General features: G+C 42.9%; 2 protein-coding genes across 3 annotated transcripts in view; both read right to left on the bottom strand.

Annotated features, from left to right (window-relative positions):
* Positions 1–12,256: 12,256 nt before the first annotated feature.
* Positions 12,257–15,025, bottom strand: LOC117746963 (zinc finger and BTB domain-containing protein 14-like). Of its 2 annotated transcripts, none has more exons than XM_034556327.1 (2): positions 14,921–15,025; positions 12,257–14,277 (listed from the first exon to the last, which is right to left on the bottom strand). In XM_034556327.1, the coding sequence occupies exon 2, from the start codon at positions 14,252–14,254 to the stop codon at positions 13,082–13,084; it is 1,173 nt and encodes a 390-aa protein (XP_034412218.1). In that variant the 5' UTR covers positions 14,255–14,277; positions 14,921–15,025; the 3' UTR covers positions 12,257–13,081. The 2 variants fall into 2 exon arrangements, with proteins under 2 accessions (XP_034412218.1, XP_034412219.1); XM_034556328.1 differs by lacking the exon at positions 14,921–15,025 and adding an exon at positions 14,652–14,914.
* A 2,159-nt stretch (positions 15,026–17,184) lies between these two features.
* LOC117746189 (band 4.1-like protein 3) overlaps positions 17,185–19,916 on the bottom strand; it is a 36,948-nt gene continuing 34,216 nt past the window's right edge. The window contains exon 25 of the mRNA XM_034555146.1: positions 17,185–18,229. The gene's annotated coding sequence lies outside the window, so the exon portion shown is untranslated. The remainder of the gene's footprint in view (positions 18,230–19,916) is intronic.

Raw genomic sequence — 19,916 nt, 5'->3', positions numbered from 1 at the left:
AGTATATAGAATTTATACTACTTTCTTCTTCTACACCACTACATCTCAGAGAGTAATATTGTCCACTACATTTATCTGATAACTTGTTGCATTTCAGATTCAGGTTATTAATACAAAATGTAAACTAGAAACCATCTTGCGATGAGGTCAGACCAGAGACCCAAACCCGCTTTTCGTATAGTACACTATTTTGTGTACATGATCCAAGAGAAAGTGATGCATGTCAGCTGCAAATAGTTTTTTTTTAACTAGCTGTCTGTGTAGATAAGGGTTCAAATAAAAACATATGTATGTGTGTATATATATATACATACATATATATTTATGTCTCTCTCTCTCTCTCTCTCTCTCTCTCTATATATATATATATATATATATATATGTAGAGCGTGTTTACATTAGCATACATATACTTACATATCTTGAGGTTTATGGAAATGATATAGAGTATAAATGTCCTGAGATTTCAAAAATATTCAAAGTAAATTCCTTAAAGTTTTCAAGCCTGATTGACACACTGATAAATATTTTTTTTTCTGTTCTTCTCTTTTCACAGTATCACAAATTAATGGACACAAAAACTGGATTGACAGCAGGCCGTCTCCATTCTGTTTCATTAAAAGATATCAGCGCTCAAAGGGAGTTATATTTAATAAATATAAGTCTCATCACATTCAGCCTCCCCTCAATTAAACTGGATTTGTATGCAGAGTTCTCCTTGATAATTAACAGACATCCTAATCACTGTGCTTTATGTAGTAAAAGTCTACTAAAAGCGTCTCTGTCCTTCACAGCATGACTGCTGCAGGGCTTCAAACACTGATCCAGAGTCAGTCCAGCATTCACGCTGTCATCACGCTGTCATCACGCTGTATTTCCTGGTTGTTTGACATCAACATGTCACATTCTTCCAGAAAGGAAACGGCAAGTTAATCTATTAATCTAGGGCAAAAGGCACGTAAAGGTCTGGGTCCACCAAGGCCAACGTACCCTTGAAAGGTTATGTTTCAAAATGCAATAGTGTTTATGATATGTTAGCAAATGTCCATACAGTAAGTGGAATTGGTGACTTTACAGGAGGTCCAAACAGAGTACACAGACCATACTTTATCTCCTTGTCTTTGAAACTGATATTGTCATCCTATAAATACACAAAACAAATACAGATATTCATTACCAGCATATACATAATGTTGTACATTTCAAGCTGTTTATTAACAGTTACAGACTCGTTTTTATTAATTTACTTCATTTATTATTTTACTAATAATTTTCTGATCGAGGTAATTGATTTGTGAAATTCTGATGACGAATGAATTGTGTCTTTTTGACTGCATCCATCACAATTTGCTTAAAAAATATATACATACACAAAAACTGATTAAATCTTTGTTACAAAAAATGCTTAAAAAAAATAATTTGAACTTTCTTTTAAAAGTATTTGTAACCTTTCATTTTCCCTTTGATCTTTATTTTGCAAACAATACTGACAATATTTAGAGGATTATAAAGCAAGGACACGCTCTGATGTTTACGCTCAATATTAAATCATGTAGTATAAAGATGCATTTTTACAGCTTAAAGGCCCATCATGTGAGTTTGGAGGTGGCGAGGTTTGGGTTTTGAAGGCCATATCAGATAATGAGCGTCAAAGCAATCTATGTGAGCTCAAGGCAAACTTTCAGCATTCATCATTCTGGGGCGGACCACCCAAAAAGAGCCCCATGCCCCCCCTCAATCCCTTGTAACCCTCCCCTCTGTCTCGGGTTACAAGGCATCGCTGGTCTCCAAAAGAAAATGTCACAAAAAAGGAACTTGAACTTCAAAAGGCGACTAATCTGAAGTAGCCTGAGTTAATCGTGTGCATCTGTTTCACCCTCAGGAGTCTCGCTCTGCCGGCTGCTTCCCCGCACGGTGAGCACCAGACACTAACCCAAAGACTCAGGGTTAGGACCAAGAACCTCTCTAAATGTTGACAAAGCCACATGGAGAGGTAGACCGTCATCTGGAGGTTGGCTGATGTTTACTTCCAAAGACAATTAATATTGGTAACATAGAAACACAACGACAAATAAACGCTACTGTTTTAGTTTTAATGGGTTTGCAAAGTGATACGTTCAATGCATTTGATTGAACTTATCACACACAACACAACCGCACAAACAAGTTCAGGCCTGAAATGCTTCCCTAATTTCAAAAATACCATCCTCTTGGTAAACAAAGCAGAGACACAGTCAAAGGTTTGCATGAAGGAAAGCCGCAGATAATCTTTTTGGTTGCCAACATATTTCAGCTCTGAGATCGGAGTGATGAGATCTGTCCTGACGCTGCTGCCTCCTCCTCCTCCTCCTCCTCCTCCTCCTCCTCCTCCTCCTCCTCCGGACGATGCTAAACAAGCAAACTTGTTACAAACAACTCTTCTGTATTGCTTTCATCTTATATTTACACAAAATAGCCAAATGTAGACAGTCTGGAAAATAATCTTTGCAACTACAGTCAGCACAAATTGTTGACTCTCCTGTCAGTCCCTCTGAGTCTTCTTCAGAGGCTCAAGAACATTCAGCAGCCGGAGACATTGATTGTAGAAGACATCATTCACCGTAATGTGAAGCCAGCACAAGAAAATATGTTGTGTTTTGAGTTCTTTCAGCACAACTTTATTGTAATCAAAACATCTGTATTCCACAACAAGCATTCTGGGAAATGTAGGATATTCACAAAGTTACAATCTTATTTTATTTTAATTTTGAGCTCATCATTGAATAACTTCTTAAATATATAAGGGTGGATTACCTTAAATTGAAATTAAATGTGTTTTTCTCAAAGCTCCAGAAAGTCATGCTTATATTCTAGTGGACATCTCAAAGTTTCCAAAGACAACAAATATGTCTGACTAAATTACCGAACATGGTGATCTTATCTTGACTCCGGTTGCAAAAGGTGTCTTTTTAATCTGACCAGATGTTCTCCATCTCTGCAGCGGAGCGACCCAACTGCCATCATACGATATGACACACAGGAGCCAGACGTCACTGACATCAATAATTAGATTTCTCTTTATCTGGTACGACAGACCCCCAACCAAACTGTCTGCATTCCTCTACGTGGGACAGAGGAAAAGAAAACTTGGCCTGGCAGGTATAACTACAGCACCATGTGGCCTGCCATTGAAGACTACCCAAAACCACATGTGTGAATCCCCCACCCCTCACACACTCACGCATGCACGCACGCACACACACACACACACACACACACACACACACACACACACACACACACACACACACACACACACACACACACACACACACACACACACACACACACACACACACACGCACACACACACACACACACACACACACACACACACACACACACACACACACACACACACACAACCTGTGGTCGTTGAAAGGGGGTTATTAGGGGGAAGCCAAAATCAAAGGTACACATCTTGCAAATTAAAGGACTTGCAGACCAGCCATCTTGTCCTCTCTCACGCAGGAATGCTTCTCATTAGATGGCTGCCTAAATGTGAACCAGCAATCTGCAGATTGGATTGGGTGGAATGTCTTCAGTGTGTCTAGATTGGTTTATATCTGAATGTAACAGGATGTGTTACAGGATCAAGGTGATCGCTGTTGCACTAGGATGGGGAGTTGCAGACAAATGAAATCGATCTATAACTAAAGAGTTATTTCACCTAAATCACTAAAGGCTAAAGATATTCCCACTTAACACTAGTGGTTTCCTGCCATGCAACACATTTTGTAAATGCCATTTTTGACTCATAAAAAAGTTCCAAGGTCCATGGCTGCTTGTTTTTTTTTGTCTCTCAAAACAAGAGAGTGCTGCAGACGGATGACATTGGTCCAGGACATGTCTCTGCTGGAGCTTCTTTTCCCCCCGTAGGGCTACGACTCACCAGACAATCTGTCAAACCTCTGAATAGAGCAGACATGGCCAGACACAGATTACGATAACATTTTGTATTAGTTCCAACTTACATAATGGGAAATGCAATGAAGCTGCAACATTGCTGTCACAGTTTTCAAAGGGACTATTTCTTCGGTAGAATGCAGCTTCTTCCCACATGAAAACAAGCTGGATATCTCAAAACCTCTTCAAAGAAAACCAATTTGCATGAACTGACCTCATATAATCAATTGTAGCAATACGGACATGAAAAGCATATTATTATTTGTATTAATCTTATTGTTTAACTGCGATAGGATTTTTCGAGCAGTGGTTGATTAAAGCAACAGAAGGTTCAACTGAAACCAACTGACGGAGATAGACTAAAGCAAACAGAGCAGGTTGATAAAAGAGCTAATAAAACAATAATTAATGACATAATCAATCAATCTAGTGTTAATGACCAGCCTTGTGACAGAACCTAATTTGTCAGTGTCTAAGTTAAAAAGATAACGCTGATTCATCTCCGGAGGGGATATTTTCTTACCTTATACCTGTGGAAGAAAAACAAAAGTCCCACATCTGAACATGTGACGGCCATAAAGGGGTTGTCAATGAATCGCAAACACCCGCCCCGTCTTCCTCGTCCCTCTGTGTCCGCGACATGATGGATAGGAAGCACTTGAGAGGGAAGTCAACACATAAGGTACATCCACTCTCTTCCTCCGCCTCGAGTTCAGTGCTCTTAACTCGCATTAACTTTATCGTGCTGGTAAATTATTCACCGCAGGAGCCATTTAATCTTCTGACTTTATTTGACCTTTCAGAAAGCCCGCCCAACAGCCAACAGGGCCGTGTCGTAGGTGTGTGCACACTCCAGGGAAAGGCATGCGCTAAGTGAGTCTGTGTATAGAATTAAAGTCAGCGGCGCACCCTGTGTACATTCACAGGCTCCCACTCATTAGTAGTCAGGTGGAGCTAATGGCCCCTCGCTTCACTATGGCATTGCTTTGGAGCAGCGTTAGCTTCAGCTTTACTTTCTTGCAGATGTGTAGAGAAATAGGAGCACATGGCACCCCATGTTAGCCTGATGGCACCGTCATCGCCACTCCACCTGTTCCCTTTTGGGCGTTCATTTTGTGCCGAAGAAGCAACTGTTGGGCCGGAGGGGGGGTCGAAATCCCTCTGAAAGCGGCCTGCCGACCTTCTCCCCACGAGGTGTTTATGGCAGCCGGTTTGATTTTAGGCCCATGAGCTATCTGACCCCACATTCATATGTAATAACGGTCCGTTCATTCCGGCAGGAGCCCGTGCCATCGCTAAGCCACAGTTTGTAATCTTATATTGTGGGAATACGGCAGAGAAATGTCCACCTTTCATCCTCGCTTACATCTAGAAGTGTAAAGGACTCAAAGGCACTTCTGGTCGGATGGGGATGAATGTGGCTTCAGATGATTTTACAGGAAGTATATGTGAACGTAACAACTGCTCGTATCTTACCGCTCTCTTTGTTCTATTTCAACCATTCAGCGGACTGGCAAGCGCTAGCTACCATTTCCTTTGAGCATGTCAGCCACAACAACCAGTCTGATTGAATAATCACTTCTACTGAACCACCACATTACATGATGTCAGGCGGTTGTTGCCAGATAGTGAGTTCAAAAGTGCTGTTGACCACGTGTGATGGTTTGGAGACAAGGCCTCCCCCTGTTCACGGGGCGGCTCCATGTGCATGAGGAGGCTACAGCTGCTGATAGCGCCGGCTCTGGACTGATTTGAGTCATGTGTGACAGGATGAAAGCAGACGCACTGAGGGTGAAGTTTAAAGTGGTAATCTCCGGATTCGTGTTGCTTGTATTTTAGTGACATCTGTGGTGCAAAGCGGTCATTGCTGTGGTGTTTTTTTTTTAACCACATTTCCCAGCAAACACATGTCAAACAGAGGCTTTAATTCTGTGATTCACTTAAATGCTTTTGATGTTGAGAGGAAAAGTATGCCATTGTTTTATTAGATCTCTTGTTGGTTTTTTGGGGGGCAGGGGTGGGTTGTCTCTACAAAGCTGTGAGAATATTTTAGCTGTATGCTAACTGCCCAGCCCCAAACAGCAGGCAGACACAGTTAGCAACTGGAGCTTTGATTCTCTGCACTAACCTAGTGCAGTTTGTGATATGACTGAACATTTGGTTGCATATCCTTTAGAGAGATATTGGTGTGTAAATGACATTACTGAGTAAGTTCATAGCTCTATGTATGACTCTTTCCCTCTTGTGCTATCGTACACATGTAAAGTATATGTTTTCATATCAGATTCCAAAGAAACGTGGCTTTAGTTAAAGATGAATATTTTCCGAGACTCCCACTAACCTTGTGTGTAGCCAAGTGAGGGTCCTGCGGTCTGAGGGTCCGGCAGACGAAAACAGAGGCCCCTCTCATTGAACACCAGACCCCAACACGGCTGGCTGACATCAAAGTTTGCCTCCGCACTCAGACAGAGACAAGGCAGAGAGAGAGCCCAAGCGGACAGAAATCGATGTGATACATGTATCATGTATTTTCCCTTAGCGGGGACGTCTTTAGATTAAGCAGCAAAATATAAAAAAGCCTCCTGGAGCCACAGACTAAAGAAACAACCACTGATAATCGATATTTGAACACCTGCTGAGAAAAAAGGAGAGCAAGGCTCTCAACTTCAGGCCAACTCATATACAGTTAAGTTTGATCACAGCTCTTGTCCACCACTCCTCTACCACAGACTGACTTAACATTCAGCTGAATGAGAGGTTTTCTCCCCTTCATCTCTGCTTCGATAGGCCTTTATGATAATGTTGCCAAGACAGCGAGAGACACTTCTGAAAGTAGAGGCTGACTGTGGCCCTCTTCCCCCCAGGTCAAACCAGAGGAACTTGTGACGGTGGAGTCATGATGTGGGAGAAGACAAGAAAGTGGTCTTTCTTTACCTCAAGATATTTCTGGGGACAATTACATTTGGAGCACATTTGTAAAGGTATCTGACTCTTCCAAGAAGCTTTTCTGTGAAATGCAATTTGTATCATTTCTTATGGCATGCATTCAATCAAAGCTGTCTACGGAGAGCACACACATCTTTCACAACTGACTCTGATGTGAGGTTGAAGGGACAGTCACTCAAGTCCTGTCATTGGTTGAACTCACTGTGTTTATGTGCTGGGTCAAAGGCCCTATTTGGAGTTCATCATCGATTCTTTCTAAGTTTCAGTTGAAATATGTTTGACCTGTTTTATATGGTACATTTATTTAAGATGTTAACCACCTGCTCTAACAACATGGAATAGGATGTATGAAAATGTAATTGTGAGGCCAAACAGGAAGTAGATCAGATAGCTCCTTTATTTCAATTAAAATCCAAATGAGATTGAATAAAATTCCAACGCAGTGAATAATTACAACCCTTGTCATATAGCAGCATTTAACATTCAATTAAATACTTAGATGTGGCCAGGATTTTAGAAATATACACAAGGTTTAAAATATGTTGTGGAAATAGCTAAATGTTCCTAATTTTTTATTTTGTCGGATAAGGATATTACAATTTTTTCAAGAAATCTAAAAGTAGTCATTGCTGTGGTTGAATATCAGATAACTGCCCAAACTCAACTGTCCTCCACTGGGCGTGTCAGGTATCTACAATGTCTTTTATCTGCTAAATGTGTTGGTCTGAGTAACAGATTCCAGGTTGGGGCAGATTACAGATAACATTTTTTAATAATCAGATTACAGCAGCTATTCCTTTTCATGCCCTCAGCTACTCCCCAGATGTGCTTTCCCAAAAAATGCTGCCTTTAGATCCGTCTGTGTGATCACTGGGGGAATTTCATTAGAGTAAGACCTCCATGACTGACACTGATAACAGCAGAGAGCAGAGGAGGAAGAAGGGGGAAGAGGAGAACAGTGTGGACTATGTTTGACCAAAGACAGCACTTAGTTGTTTTGTGTGAGGGGGGTGAGGAGAAGAGAGGAAAGGAGAGGAGAGTTGAAAGGAAGCTGGGGAGGAGAGATGGGACCAAAAAGAGAGAGGAAAGCGAGAGGGGAGCAGAGTGGGGAGAGAAGGGAGGGGAGAGAAAACATGAGAGGGATGGAAAAGGAGGGAAAGGAGAGCATAAGAAATAAGGCAACTGGGAAAGAGAGGGAAGAATGGAGTAAAGATGAGAGAGGAGGACATAGGAGAGAACAGGAGAAAGGAGAGTTGAGATAAGAAAGAAGGGAGATACAAGGAAAGGGAGAAGGACAGGGGAGAGGAAGGGGAGAGTCACAATATGGGAGGATGGTAGGGAAGGGGGGATAAGAGGATAAGAAAGGAAAGAGGGAGACGCAAATGAGAGGAGTGGATGGGGTAGATGGAGGGGAATATGACGAAAAAGCTCAGAGAAGAGAATAACGTTAAAAAGAAAAGAAAGGAAAGTTAAGGAGGGGAGGGGAGAAAGGGAAAGAGGAGGAGGTGAATGAAATGAGAGTGGAGAAAAAGAAGAGAAAAAAGAGAGAAAAGAGTAAAGGACAGAGGAGAACGGGAGGATGAGGAGAAGGCAGGGGAGTGGAAAATATAGGAGAGGATGGTAGGGAAGGGATGGATTAAAGAGGGGACAGAGTGAAGAAGAGGAGAGATATGTAAACGCAAGGTGAAGAGGAAGAGGGGGAAATGAGGAAAGGAAAGAACAGGAGAGAGGACAGGGTGAGGAGACCTGGACTCCTCACTGAGGAGTGATGCGATGGTAATCTCTCAGCTGGAGCATCACAGCGATCCTCTAGGCCCTGCAGAGATAGCCCGATAACCCGCCTGCACCGGTCAACGCCATGCCGATCAACGCCATGCCGATCAACAAAGACATACCTTGCCTGTGGATGCACCAGGTCACGTTTAATAAACCTGCTTCTATGTGGTGTCATGGGAAAGGAAGAAGCTGGTCAGGGAGGAGCTGCCGTGCCGAAGGTGATGAGGGACACATTCCTCACGGATCCTCCCTGCATTAATGTGACTATCCCTCTGAAGATGAGCCGGTAATCGAGTGTTATGTTACAGTTCTGTCATACTCTAAGTGCTGCCATATAAATCAGTGTAATAGCCCGAGTGTGTTCGTACAGTAACTGGAGATACGCAGTTGTAAGGTGATTATTGCTTTGTCGTTTGTTTAGGTTTAAGATCAGATCAGGGATATAAAATGTCTCCTGAAAAGACATTGAGGGACAGAAAAACACTGTGACCATGAAGTCCTTAAAACTGAAAATTTTCCAGATGGCGCTCAAGTGGAGGACGACATCACAGGAGACTGTATGCTCATGAATGTTAGCAGCTCTGATTAAAAGCCATTCCGCTGGGGGCAACAAAAAAAGACTGCTGGCTTTTCCTTTCATGCCCATTTATCACATGGAATTGTTTGTATACAGTTGTTTTATTCTCCCAGTGTGTGTGTGTGAGTGAGAGAGAGATGAATGTAATTAAAGTTTTTTTAATTAGACGCTGTTCTTTTCTGGGAAGCCTGTGGCAGCACTGGGTGGAGCCAGAGCGGAGACAGGAGGTTTGTGGTCTGGCTGAGGGAACCACGCCGGGCCGGGGTAATGGAAACCGGGTGTTCACTGTACATATACACACATATGCAAACACACTCGCTCCCACGCACACATAAACCAAAGCTGAAGAGAGAATAAAACACACACAGAAAGCCACAGAAAGTTATGCAGACATGAATCTGAACGCACAGCCCCCACAATACTAATGTATACCACACACGCACACACACACACACACACTCGTGTGACTACCTGCATTATAGAATTCAGCCTGATGACACGTAAATTCCCTAAATACTGATGATGTGTGCATTTGCATGCACACACGCAAGCTCATGCATACATCAAAACAAATATGGGCCGACACACACACACACACACACACACACACACACTCCTCCATACTGATGCACAATCCTCACGCACAGGCACGGATGAGTACACGCAGGGAGGCACACGCATGAATGCACATGCACGCTCACCTCGCTGCCTGTCACTCACTCATGGACGTGCATGTGCACACACACACACACAACTCATTATAGATGTATATATCGCACACCAACATATACACACTATCCGATGCAAGCACATCCACGCGCATGAATGCACACTCACACTCTCAACCCCGACCCCCAGTCATTACACATGCATACACACTCGCACATGCGTGCACACACATATAAAATGCACTTAGGCACAGGCTTAAGCTCACACATACAAACACAATAAGCCCTCATCACTCAAATCCCATGGCCCGCACACAAACACACACCAATATATAGTAATTAATGCACACAACATGTCAAACCTCTACAAATACACAATCAGTCACTCACGACACAAAAGGCACACAAACTCAGCCCCAATCAGTCCAACAATGAGATGCAAAACCATAACCTACATCATTCACTGGCTGTAATGCACTCTCTCTCTCTCTCACTCTCACACACACACACACACACACACACACACAGAAAACGGATCCCGGGCATCTACTGACATCAGTGAGGCGAGGCCCGCCTTTCCCATTAGACACTGACGTCCGTTTTCCACAAAACTATTTTACCCCAAACTACAGACGATCAAACTCTTCCTCTGTTGACAGTGAGGAAAAGAGCAATCTGGAGATACACGAGGACTCTTCTGCAAACGTTCTCCCTCCCGACCGTGCGGACAAACTCTCGTAAATAGGCATCGCCATCAGACTGTCGGTGCAAACAGAGCGCCACTAGATGTATGTAAATATATGGAAAACAGTGAGGTGTGAGAGGGCATACATTTCACAGAGCCACCATATGTGCTTTTCAGTGAGGGGCGGCTCCCTTGAATAAACCCCAGTAACACTTCTACTGTGCGATCAGCTGCTTCGGTATTCTTTGAGTCGGTCAGCATGAGCGGGTCACATTGGGCAGGAGCAGGTCACTCGCTATGAGCAGGGCCCCATCTAGTGTCGCATGCGGAGTATGAGAGAGCTTCTGCTGCTTGACGCTGAAGCTCAGCCATGTTGGGCGTGTGTTGGACTTCTCACTTTGATGTTGCCGTGCAAAGTGTTTCTGTGAAACACTGGGGTCACCGAGAGGTCAGTTTCATGTCGGAGTCAAACGTAGGAGCTGAAACGGAGCTGAACAAACCCAAAAGGTGCAGCAGACTTCCGGGTTTGGGGGAGAGGGGGGGGGGGGTGGGGGGGGGGGGGGGGGGGGCAGCAGATGTGGCTGTTTGCATAGGCCGGACTAACAAACAAACCAAAGGCCGAGGCACCGTTTCATCTCTGGATGGAAGAAAGATTCATGATTAAGAGCTGCAACTTCCATCATCAACGAATCTGCCGATTACTTTCTCCATGCATCTTTTAATCCTTAGTTAATGCTGAAGAATATGCACCAAAAAAAAAGATATTCGGTCTACTTTCACATTATAAAAAGTAACACCCCAAAACGATAAGGAAGACAGAAATTGATGTATTTCGCATTGATATTTAGTTTCATTTTAATTCCAAGTCAATCTTTTCAGCTTTTGCTCTCACAATCTTTGTTATTGGAGCTGCAACGATTAGTCCATTGACAGAAAAAGTATTTGCAATTGCTTTTATAAATAAACAAGTGATGCATCAGACAGAAAGATTGTCCCAGTTTCTCAAACGTGAGGATTTGCTGCTTTCTAGCGTGATATAGCTGAATATTTACAGTCGCTCAGACACAGCAAACCTTTCCCCTCTGGGACTGAGAAACTGAGATGGATATTTTATGGACCCAACAATGAATGAAGGAAGTAAATGATCATCAACAGCGGCCCTGGTTACAATATTGTTGTCCCATGTGCATCTTTGTCTGTTTCACTTCACAAACACTTTGCAAGTCAATCAGTCTGCTGCTGCACACACACCTGTCATCCCCTTAACAGACCATCATGGACCTTTTAATTATTAAATATATTGTAAAACCAGAACGGTTTAACTTTACATGTTTAGTCTTACCCAAGTGAACACTTGCCACCGCCAGATCCGTTCATGCTTTAAAAAAAGAAAATAATTAAAGTCCACAAACCTTTTCACCACAACAAACCCAAGACCTCAACATTTGACGAACTTAATCAATGTGGCAACTGCAGAAGACGGATGTCTCTGAACACCTGTGATATACAGAACAGAGTAATCTTTCAAATCTGATACCGAGTTTTCGGGTTCCTTTGGGTGCAGCGCAGAAACCGCCACTGATAGAAAGAGAGACTCTGGATGGTAGAAATAATGCTCACTGAGCTCTCATCAACAATAACCAAACTTGGCAAAGACAATAAAACACAGCAAATGGTGTTTATTGTCAAAGTGTAGGAGTAGGACAATGTTATATGTGCATATTTTGTTATTGTGTACTCTAATTGTGCAACAAACTAAGCTACAGTATATACAGACATCATTAACCGTTGATAGCTGGATGACAGTTATACTGTATAACAGTAAATCTAGTTGGCCGGTTGCTTGAGCAGGACAGCCTTCAAAGACAATCCGTCAAATGCCCAAGACTTTGGTATCATCTGCATCAAATGCAAAATGGTGACTCTTACTCTTACAGTGTAATATCAATCAATACAACTAAACACATCCATTAAAAACATCCACATGAATATACTCAATGCAACAAATGTTATGCAGAAAAATCTCTTTTCTCCCCCCGCCCCCTCCCATCACTCGGTTTCTCTCTTTTATCTCCCTAAAATCCAGTAAAGGTTAAACAAACATTTAAATGTTACATATCCCATAAAACATAAAAGAGAATTAATGTTATGAGAACCCCCAATCTACATAGCGACAATGCTTTGTGAAAAATATACGTATAGTAGAGTGAACTAAACATTTACATGATTTTACAGGTGGAAAGAAAACATCGTTTTGACATAACTCTTTTGAATAATAATAATAATAATAATAATACAGCCCCACAGTCTTATGAACATGCTATGGTCTCTCGTTACTCACTCCGATCATAGTCCATGTGATGCCAGGCCGTCAGCCTGTCACAGGGTTGTGGTTGTCAGTGTGTACACATGTTTTTAAGTGACCGCTGTGGATGTACGCACGTCTATGTGTCAGTATGAGTGTGTTTTGGTGCGTCTGCAGGCTCAACAGTCCCCTGAGTTATGCGAATGTGGCCCGGTCTCCATTTTCCAGTCTCTCTGGTCGGTGGCCTCTGCCTGGCCGTGCTGGGAGGCAGCGGGAGACAAGGACATCTGTCTGCGGGGGTTGCCGCTGTGCATGGTGTTCCAGTGGCGCTTCAGATCCGACGCTTTGATGAAGGCCTTTTCGCAGGAGCCGCAGTTGAACGGCCGCTCGCCCCGGTGCTGCCGTTCGTGGTCCTTCAAGTGAGACTTGTGCTTGAAGGCTTTTTCGCACAATTGGCATGCGAAGGGCCTCTCGTTGCTGTGGACCCTCTCGTGCCTCTTCAGGTCGGGGCCCCTGATGAAGGCCTTGCCGCACACCACGCAGCGGTGGGGCTTGAAACCGGAGTGGATCTTTAGGTGCTCCTTGAGGTGGGCGGCGGTGGTGAAGGCTTTGGGACAGTGCTCACAGGCGTAGGGGCGGTTGGCGGTGAGCAGCCGTTCCTTTTTGGCGTTGTGATCCATGGGCTTCGCCCCCGTGCTCTGGCAGGAGCCGTGGTCGCGGTGGCCGTACAGCAGGTACTCCAGCTTCATGTCGCTGGAGGAAGAGGAGCCCCAGCCGTGGCTGTGAGGATCTTTGCTCATGTTGGTGTTGTAGTTGTGCGGTTGAGACACGTGAGAGCCCCCGGGCCCCATACTCTCCATCCCCTGATCGTAGAAGCTGTTCTTCCTCACTTCCTCCATGGCCAGCTCCTTCAGGATGGCGTCCTGAGCTCGCATCCCGTGGTCCCCGGGAGCCTGGTTCTCCCGGGTCTTCATGTTGGTCAGCTCACGTTTCTGGGTGCACAGGTTATCCAGGAAGTTGATCCCCAGGATCTGGCCAGATGACATCATCATATTGATGTCCTTCTTCCTCACAGCGAGCCTGGCTGTGTACATGTAATTGAGCACCTCCTCAAAGATATCGGAGCGGATGAAGTCCAACTCCACGATGGAGTTGTCCTCGTCGCTCTGCTTCTTGAAGAGCTTTTTGAAGTAGTTGCTGCAGGCTGCCAAGACACAGCGGTGAGCCCTGAACTCTATGTTTTCCACCACCACCACCACATCACAGTGCTCACCTTCCATCCTCTGCTGGTTGAGCATCTTCAGAAAGGTGGCTTTGTGGTCATAATCGATATATCTCAGTAAATCAGACATGTTGCAGGTCAAATTGGAGCAACCTGCAGAGGAAAAACAGTGAACAGTCAAATACTTTGCACAATTAGTCGAGCATGAACATAACCAGCACAGCTGAGCTCCACTTGCATGCTTCTTATAATACATATAGGTTGCTTACAGGTTGCAAACATTCACACACACAATTACAGCAGTAACTTGCAAACTAACGCGGTGTCGCTTTTGCTGAAAGACGACCGTTAGAAATGCAGAGTAAACAAAAGTAGCTAAATCAATCATGCAGAAATTCTTATGAAAAGAAGGGGGAAAAAAAAAAAAAACACACACACGCGAAAGGCCCGACAGCAGTAAAAGCCGCAGTAACGCTTGTAAAATTATATAAAATCAAACAGAAACAAACAGATGGGACTTTTCTTAACTTAAGCCATGCGTTTTAGCCGCTGAGGTCGCGTGACAATCGCGTCGCGTGCAGAAAGGATAACCGTAGCAGGAATATTTCACATTTCACTGCGCCCAGCCATTTTGGTCAGCAAGCCTCCATTGGCATGTTTCTGGTGTCTTTAAAGCAGTTCACAAACAAGCGGAGCGCGGGTCGGCGGACGGGAGGACGAACGGCGGAAATTAAACCGCCGCGTGGTTTCCTGCTTCGTCCCAAGCGACCGAAGACAAAGTAAGAAATGTTAATACCCGAAGCCCTGAACGCGATCCTTGTGTTGTCACGCAAGGCAGTCGACGACGATCCAGAGCTGTCGTTTTTCCTCTTCCTCCTCTTGTTGTGACTATTGGGCTTCACAGGAAACGGCGCGTCGTTTTGCTGCCACCTACAGCACCGGAGCGGGTACTCCGCGAAGATCGTCTATGTCGGGGAAGATGATACGATTTTCGTTTTCTTGATTCGACCGACACATTTAAATATGTCCCTCGATTTTTTTTTTTTGACAAACTTTTGACGGAGCGTTTTGTCAGTGGCACTATAAAATAAACATGTTTTAAAGCGGGGAAATTGAAATCCATTCTGATTGATTCCGTGCGTCTAAATCCTACACAAAACGGCGGTCCATTCTTAAAACAGAAATATTGTTTTTCGGACTCAATGGAGGCATTACTTTTTATATTGTAATGCATGCTTGCATTCTTATACTTTGTACTGAAACTGCCACTACACAAATTTCCTTTTGGATAAATACTTTTCTGTCTCATCTACAAGGATCACTTGGGCATATAAAGTACATATTATATTATATTAAACATTCAATACTAATTTCCATTGCACTCTGCAGTCTTGCACTATTTACAGTGTTTATCTGTTTGTCTATTTTTATCACTTGTGTGTATACAGTCAAAGTCCTCTTATGTGTGCACATACTTGGCCAATAAAGCTGATCTAGATTCTGATTTAAAATGATAACCTCATCATGTCTTCCCTTTATTTAATAACTGAAGAAGCAACTAATGCCATTCGTAAAGCGCCAAATAACCTATAGTTTAAAGTCTTGAGTATTCATTAGTATAAATCATTCTTGAGCATGACGATACAAAGTTTGTTAAAGAAACATGGAACTATGCATTACAGGTTTAACACTCAAAAACTCAGCTAAACTGTTTCATCAGGATCATGGGGGTATACTTTGATAGACAGTGGTCTAGCAACACAAACAAAGTTATTACTAAATCCTAATCCTGATATTTTCATCACTGGTTGCACACCGGTAAGAAAAACATGGACAAAAGCAGCACATACATTAATCTCTATGGAAATAACTCCAAACTCTACAATCTTTGGCAGAAACAAGTGACTGCAGTCACTTGAAAATGAATATCCTGAAGGTTGTTCATCTGTATAACTAAGGTCTAGACTAGAGGTCCATTTCCAAAATAAAACGAGACAATTTTTGCCAAACGGCGAGATCACACACAACTGTAAAATTGTATTTTTTTGATTTAAGCTCTAACATTTGATCAACATTTGTATTTACAGTTTAGAGACATGTTGGTTACCGAATACCTACAGATATTACACATACTCATGTGTGTTGCCATTGTTAAGACAGCTCATGCAATGACTGAGAAATATCCTAGTTATTATTTGTATTGCACTGCAGGCCACTGAGGCAGACATGCCATCTCCTCTCATTTGTCAGCACGTGTACAGTAGGTCTTCATTTAATCCCATTAGTTAGACACAAAACAGAGATGGTTTGTGGGAAAGGGATTTGATTAGAAAGATCCGTGTCCTCCCTCCTTGCGTTGACCCCGTCGCACCCAGCAACAGAAACAGAGTGCGACATCACCTCTTTAGTTTCTCTTTGGCACACACGCACGTTCACAGCGGGCGGAGCTTTAAAAGCCTGCGTGCGTTCAACATAATTACCTTTGGCTGTAAAAAAATCCTGTCTTAATTACCCAGAGGGCGCTTCTTTAAGTGGTTTAATGAATAATAGATCGACTACAATTTACAAATGTAACCACCTCCCATCTATATTTATATATTTTTTAAATTCCCGTTTAAGCTTGAAGATTTAAATGATCACGTGTTGTCCATCAGGATATTTCAGTGCCTGAGGATATGAAATCCGGGTTAGCTCCTTTAGCTCAGGTTGATCCCGAGATAATATATTCTAGCGTATCTTTTATGGTTTTTTAAAAGTAAAGATTGGACCAATGATTATAAAAACATATCCATATTTAAATAAAAATGGGTTCAGTGTCACAAGCTACAGTTTAATAAATAATGTGTAGGCTATTACGATATGAAGCCATCAAATAACTAGTGCCTTATATAATGGTCACAACCAGTAACTAAATCCCTTATTTGAATCATCACTCAGAACACTGACTCAATATCTCAGTGTTAAAAGACATCAATACTCAAATCAATGGGCCCAATGGTGGCACGTTTCAGTACTATGGTCAACGTGTTAAGAGAAAAAAACCCACTAGATTAAAACAAATGCATTTGCCACTTTTATTTCACCATTTTGAGGAAAACATGGCTGTACACAAACAATACGCAGTTATTCAGATAGAGTTGAACAGATGAGGGAGGCATATAGATGACATGTTCTGGAAGGGGGGGGGGGGGGGGGGGGGGAGAGGAGGAGGAGATGGACAGATCTCTCTTGGCTTTGCATCTAATTTGAGCTGAGCTCGGCAGTCTGAGCCCTTCGCCTCACAGTCACACAAACCTGGGCCTTGTGGCGCTGCAGCCGATCGTCCACCCTGGAGAACATTCAAAGCCTGCACAGGCACATTACAATATATTTCTTGCACAGAAAACTTGATTCCTTGGCATCTGCCAAAACGGACCGTGGTGGAATCAAATCGACGAGGAAAACGACAAAATACTGAAATGATCATAAAAAGAAAAATGCAATTCAAGTAGACGTGAATAAAATCAAGGGTGAAAGATAATTTGCTATTCTCCTAGGAAAGCGTTGATATGTACAGAACTGGGCTGTAGTGATTTCTGTAGTAGTGGCATCCCAGACGGAAAATCATCGGCTTGTTGGAGGAAGTGAGGCAATGCTTGCTGGCAAATGAGGTTGGCACTTTTACAGCTAAGTTAAATAGCGTCTGCTGCCTAAAATATACAGCGATTTAAAGTTTCTGGAGTGATGGCTTTATTTCATAAATAAAACGTTGCTACAATAATTATTCTCAATAATCATAAAAATGCATCAAAGTCATAAGGCAGTGTAAGCAAACAGTTTGCTTGCTGCACACACGGAGATTCGGCGTGCAGGTGGATCGAGAACCACGTTTAAAAACGTATGTTTTTCTGTATAATCTGGCCATTTAGTATGATAATGCAACATTGCGTCCTTCTCATGCAAGATGCATTTATTTAATTTGCAGGTGATGGCTGCGACTAGCGGCGGGCTGCAGCATTAGGAGAGTAGGAGCCGTTCTAGTCTTCTGAGAGTCCCGGAGTAATATGTGGAGTTGTGGATGTTGTAATGTGGGGAGTTGAAAGGAAAGCAGCCCACAGTGTTACTCCTGGAAGAACAGAGGAAACAGCAGTTAGTACATCCTGCTCATTCCATCACGTATGAACCTTCAGCGCCACAGTGCACCCTGCAAAACACTGAAAATGGGCCTGATTAAAAGATTACACTAGTTTTAACACCATAAATAGATGCACTGAGGGACTACAGAGTTACAAATAAAGCACACACACACACACACAACATAGATACACACAGGCTTCTTGGGTACATTCAGGCTATAACTCACTTACTAACAATGTTCAACTATTTTTAATTGTGACTACGGGCAATGAGTCACAAAGGCTGGAGTCCCCACTGAGGGACAAACAGAAAACTTGTACCAATTTGATTTCAATTAAAATGTTAGTGCATTAAAATAAAACACGTCACACAACTCTCCGACAGCGTGCCATGCGTCACAAGACAAATCTGCTATCTGGCCCTCATCACAGAGGGGGATATTTGAAGGAATTGCTTTTTAACAGCGGCATTCTGGATTTCACAATCAGCACTTTAAACAAACAATTAGAAATTCAGTTAATGTGTTAAATTCAAAAGCAGACCGACTTTGAGATTAGTTAGGGTTATTCATACACTATCAGTGATTGAAAGGGATTAGAATCTAATAAATGAGGCTGAAATTCATTTGTTGCCGAATATAAAAAAACTGATTTAACATGTTTGACTCATTAATGGCCTAAATTCATTGTGTACAGTTGAAGGAAACCATGAGCCTGATGCCGGAAAGATGTTTGAAGACCTTTGGTGAATAAATCCTTTAAATTTGGACTTTAACTGGAGGGGACATTGGTCTGCACCTCACTGCGTGTGTGTGTTTAATTAAACAAAACCGGGTTTATTCCATTTTAATTTTTGACATTGCTACTCCACATTTTCCTGACACTATCTAGCCCCAAACACTCTGTGTGTATCTATTTCAAAAGAGGCAAGCGTCCAAAAAACCAGAGAAGAAGCATTTAGTATCATGTTAATAGTGCTACTCACACACAAACAGACACACACACACACACACAGCAGTTCTGACACACAGATATTAAACAATACGCACACACGCACACTCAAAAGGACTGAGGGCAAGGCTGCAGAAACAAAGCCAAGCATTCCCATCTGGTGAGTCACGCAAGGGCACACATGCACGCTCGTCATCCCGAACGCCTTGGGATCGTTTCAGTTAAAAGCTCGTGAAATAACAAGCGTTCGAGCCGAAAAGGTGAATTAGAATAAAACTGGACAATTCCAGTATCCAGATTGAAAATGCTTTGGAGAAAAAAGGGGTCGAGGTTTTAACGATGACATTCTGCTCTGGATCCGATGGGATGAGAGGTTCCCTCACACGGCTCCACGCCTGAGATGATCCTCACAGTGCTGCCAGCGGACAAGTTGAAACACAAATGGCTGCATTTGTGAAGGTTGCAAAAAGGACTGCTGGTCTATCCCCCCCACAGAAAGGAAGAATGTAAACTGAAAAAACAAGTTTGGAAAATGTCAGGGATTCACCTGATGCATAAACATGCCTCCCTATCAAGACTGTCCAGCTCGGCTGCTGTATGGTGCACAAATATTCTTATTATTTGTTCTTAATCTGTTTCGCCTGGCTAAATAAAGTTTAAATAACTTTAATAAAAGTAGCATGAATTGACATTGGTCAATACCAAGTGCTCATTTACAAAGCTGCC

This window comes from Cyclopterus lumpus, chromosome 17, assembly GCF_009769545.1.
Source record: "Cyclopterus lumpus isolate fCycLum1 chromosome 17, fCycLum1.pri, whole genome shotgun sequence".
In the NCBI taxonomy this organism is placed as follows: Eukaryota; Metazoa; Chordata; class Actinopteri; order Perciformes; family Cyclopteridae; genus Cyclopterus; species Cyclopterus lumpus.
Note: the sequence above shows the minus strand (reverse complement) of the source record. Positions and strands in the feature narration are given on the sequence as shown.

Coding starts and splice junctions, on each gene's coding strand:
- LOC117746963 (XM_034556327.1), bottom strand. CDS start 14,254: ATGTCTGATTTACTGAGATATATCGATTATGACCACAAAGCCACCTTT.